Source organism: Sardina pilchardus, chromosome 4 (genome assembly GCF_963854185.1).
Source record: "Sardina pilchardus chromosome 4, fSarPil1.1, whole genome shotgun sequence".
Classification (NCBI taxonomy): domain Eukaryota; kingdom Metazoa; phylum Chordata; class Actinopteri; order Clupeiformes; family Clupeidae; genus Sardina; species Sardina pilchardus.
Window position 1 is genome coordinate 20,538,162 of NC_084997.1, and position 3,683 is coordinate 20,541,844.

Here is a 3,683-nt window from a genome sequence, read left to right on the forward strand (position 1 = left end):
AAATGAGCGTATTTCCAAAAATGGCGGAATATCCCTTTAAAGACTGACATTTCTGAACAATAGAGAAAATGTGGTTCCATGAACTGTACAGATTAAAATGGCTTTTAAGGAGTGGACAGCTGGCATGGGTAATCAGCAAAAAATGATAACAGTGCAATAATGACAATGTTACATGTTCGGGAGTGAGGGGAAACTAGGTTAGATTATTACACGCCGGCCGTGGTATGTTCACAGCAGCTCATATCGCCAAGTCGTGTTTTTTTTTCCCCATCTCCGCTGTCAAGTGATAAAAGGTCACTGTGCGTTTTAACAATCTTGTTATGTGTTAATGGAACGTTTGGACCCACTGGCTTGCCGTAACTCTACACTGTGTACAGATCGGTGTAGATAGCCAAGAGAAAACTCAATGGAAAAGACAATCGAACTATCTAGCAGTGCTAACTGGTTAGCTCTGTAACAAACTGCAGCTATCAACACAGTCGCGTCACTTGCAAGAAAAGCAAGCTGTGTTCCCCACTACGTTGACTGCCGAGCAGCTGTTCCCTCCATTGCACTCGAGTCTCTACGTGAAACACCAGCAAAATGTTGAACCCCGCCAACGGGGATCCAGTACACGTTGTAACCAAATATGTCGAGGAGTATTTAGATTTGGTTGAATCGTTGCCCCTCGACTTACAAAGATGTGTGTCTCTGATGAGGGAGATCGACGCAAAATATCAAGGTAACCAAAGTTAGCTGTTCTTAATACCAAAGTCGCTATAACGTTTGCTAGCTAGCTAATAGTATATGCACAGGCTATGGTAGCTAGTGAGTGATGTTGCTAGCGAGCAATCAAACTGGTCATTTTTTTTACGAAAATGTGGAACATTTTTCAGCCTTGATCAGGTTTGCCACCTCTAGCCATCAAGCTAGAGTTATCATTAATGTTGGGCTGTTGGTTATTGGATGTTGATGAGTGCTCTCTGGCTGCATAACGTTAACGTTACCTTTTTATTACGCAGATAATTCAGAGTTCGTTCATTTGACGTCGGCTAGCAAGTACAGTTATGTACCGACAACATACATAGGCATCATTACACAAACTGGATATTGTGTTAAATACAAACTTGATAAATACTAGAGATCAATTAAACGCTTCGTATTTTCCAGCAAGAAGCATGAGCTACGGCAACAGGATAACCCGCTAACACAAACGTTAATGCCAGGTGTTTGCGGCGTGGGTTGAGTTGTTTTTCTCGGTGAATGCATGTGAATAAACTGCCTATTTATACAAAGATATGCGCGTGTGTTGGTTGGATAAGACTCTTAAATCCTTTTTGGGATTTCTTGGCTTGGTAAGTGCTTCATATTCGACTTTGTATAACGTTACCGCTATGTGTCTGGTGTTAGCTGAAGTTGAAGGGTGGTCTGATTTGCGAAGTTGAACCAGCAAGTATTTTATTTCGAAAGGCTGAAACCGATGATGGCACTGTTTTCTTGTGTTTATAATAATCTATTTAGTAATCGAATTGATTACTTTCTACAGTCTTCTATTTACATTGGTCTGACTCTGAGAAATGTTCACCCACTTCTGTGTTTTCCTGTGAACTTACAGTAAATGAGTAAGGCTTGTGTTGGCTAGCCACATTTAGTAGTTTGAGAGCTTGCAAGAGATTGGTCCATGCCTCAGTGAGGGAGGGGTTTGACATCGAGATACGCTGAGTTGATTGGTTAATCGTTACTGTAACCCAAAGAGGCGTGCCTAACTTTGATAGTGGTTTCTTGGGATGACTGGGCGGAGCTTGCACGAATGAAAAAAGGCTTGACACAAAAGATTTCCTGTTTTGAAGACAGTACTGATCTGCTAATACTCTTGTTACAAGTTTACCTTTGACATATGAAGCTTACAACTGGGGGCCATACTTGTAAAACCATTAAAGCTGAATTGTGTACACTAAGCCATGGTGAAAAGAAGCACCAGCATGCATTTGTGGTAAATTTAAAAGCTAATCTGTGGAGGTATGGACATTGGCTTCTCTCTTCATTACATCATGGCCTTGTTTTTTCTTTCAAGGGTGATCGTAGCATGGTATTATTGACCCCCTATTGGTTGTTGTGTTCCAGAAATCCTGCAGGAGCTGGATGAGACTTATGAGAAGCACCGACAGGAGACTGACCCAGTCCAGAGGAGGCGACTTCTCCACTCGATCCAGCGAGCCCTGATCCGGACCCAGGAGCTGGGCGATGAGAAGATCCAGATCGCGGGCCAGATGGTGGAGCTGGTGGAGAATCGGACCCGGCAGGTGGACTGGCACGTCGAGCTGTTCCAGGCCTGCCAGGCCGGCTCGCCCGAGACCAGCACCCCCGTGGGGTCCACATCCGCCGTGACCCCCGTCGCCATGACTCCCCCGGCCTTGACGTCCGGCAAGCCCAGCTTGGACAAGCGGCGTGAGGAGACTCCCAGCTCTGTGGAAAAGTCCGGTGGCGGCGGTGGCGGCGGGGGCAGCAGCAGCAGCAGTAAGCGCTCGCGCCGGCAGAAGAACGGCGGCGAGAACCGTGAGAACTCCAACTACAGCACGGACCATGGCGACGAGGTGGTCGTCGGCACGCCAAAAGAGAAGCGCGCCAAGCCCTCCAACTCCTCGTCCAAGAAGAAGAAGCGGTCAAAGGCCAAGCAAGAGAGGGAGGCATCGCCCGCCGACCTGCCCATCGACCCCAACGAGCCCACGTACTGCCTGTGTGAGCAGGTCTCCTATGGCGAGATGATTGGCTGCGACAATGAGGAGTGCCCCATCGAGTGGTTCCACTTCTCGTGCGTGGGTCTCCACCACAAACCAAAAGGGAAATGGTATTGTCCCAAATGCCGTGGCGAGAACGAAAAGACTATGGACAAGGCACTGGAGAGGTCCAAAAAGGAGAGGGCGTACAACAGGTAGCTTCCTACCTGCAAACTCAACACCCCCCACCCTCCCATTAAACTGGACATATTTTAAAATTTCCAATGTTTCACATGTTTTTTTTGTTTTTTTTTCATTCTCACTCTGCCGTCCTTATGTGTCACAAAAAATAATTTGTGAAGGTCTGAATCTTAAATGTTTTGTTCAGATTCAATAGTGTTGGATGTGTCGCTGTCAAGAAGGGTTGTGTGCCCTCAGTTAAATGTTAACTTTATATTAAAAAAACAAGAGAAAAATATGCTTGGTTAGATTTACTGCACACCACACACACCATTCCTTTGTCCATTGCTTGTCATCTTTAATGTGGAACAGTAAGCTGTGATTCTAAACTAAGACTGGCCTAGGAAGTGACCCCTCCTCAAATGGAGCAGGTTTTTCTCCAGAGACCTTTTGTCTTTGTTTAGGTACAATCATTTTCCTTACATCTTGCCTGTGACCAACGCCCATCCAGCCCTCCTGGTACTGTGTTTTGTTACTTTGAAGAATGCCATGTTGGTGTGAGTAAATTTTCAACCATACCTTTTCCTGCCTATTTGTCTTTACTGATGCGAAAACTTGTAAAATCCTTTATTGTGAGCATAAATTGTTATTATGTATCTATTCCAAGAAGCTCTGCATAATGGTTACATATATATACTGTATGTATGATCTATCTATAGATCCTTCAAGTGGAAGAGCAATACTTTTTATGAAGACTTGTGGAAGTCTGACAATTCAGAAAATACCTGGGAAATGTATGGACAGCGA

The 3,683-nt window shown here is 45.0% G+C and overlaps 1 protein-coding gene across 1 annotated transcript; it reads left to right on the forward strand.

Moving 5' to 3' along the window:
* The first annotated feature begins 264 nt into the window (after positions 1-264).
* Positions 265-3,454, forward strand: ing1 (inhibitor of growth family, member 1). Its single transcript, XM_062534509.1, has 2 exons — positions 265-721; positions 2,104-3,454. Exons 1-2 carry the CDS (start codon positions 583-585, stop codon positions 2,913-2,915), a joined length of 951 nt encoding a protein of 316 aa, XP_062390493.1. The 5' UTR covers positions 265-582; the 3' UTR covers positions 2,916-3,454.
* Positions 3,455-3,683: the final 229 nt, after the last annotated feature.

Excerpts from the sequence above, each read along its gene's own strand:
- ing1 (XM_062534509.1), top strand. The coding sequence starts at position 583 with ATGTTGAACCCCGCCAACGGGGATCCAGTACACGTTGTAACCAAATAT. Across the intron at positions 722-2,103 it reads GATCGACGCAAAATATCAAG|AAATCCTGCAGGAGCTGGAT; the intron begins GTAACCAAAGTT and ends GTTGTGTTCCAG.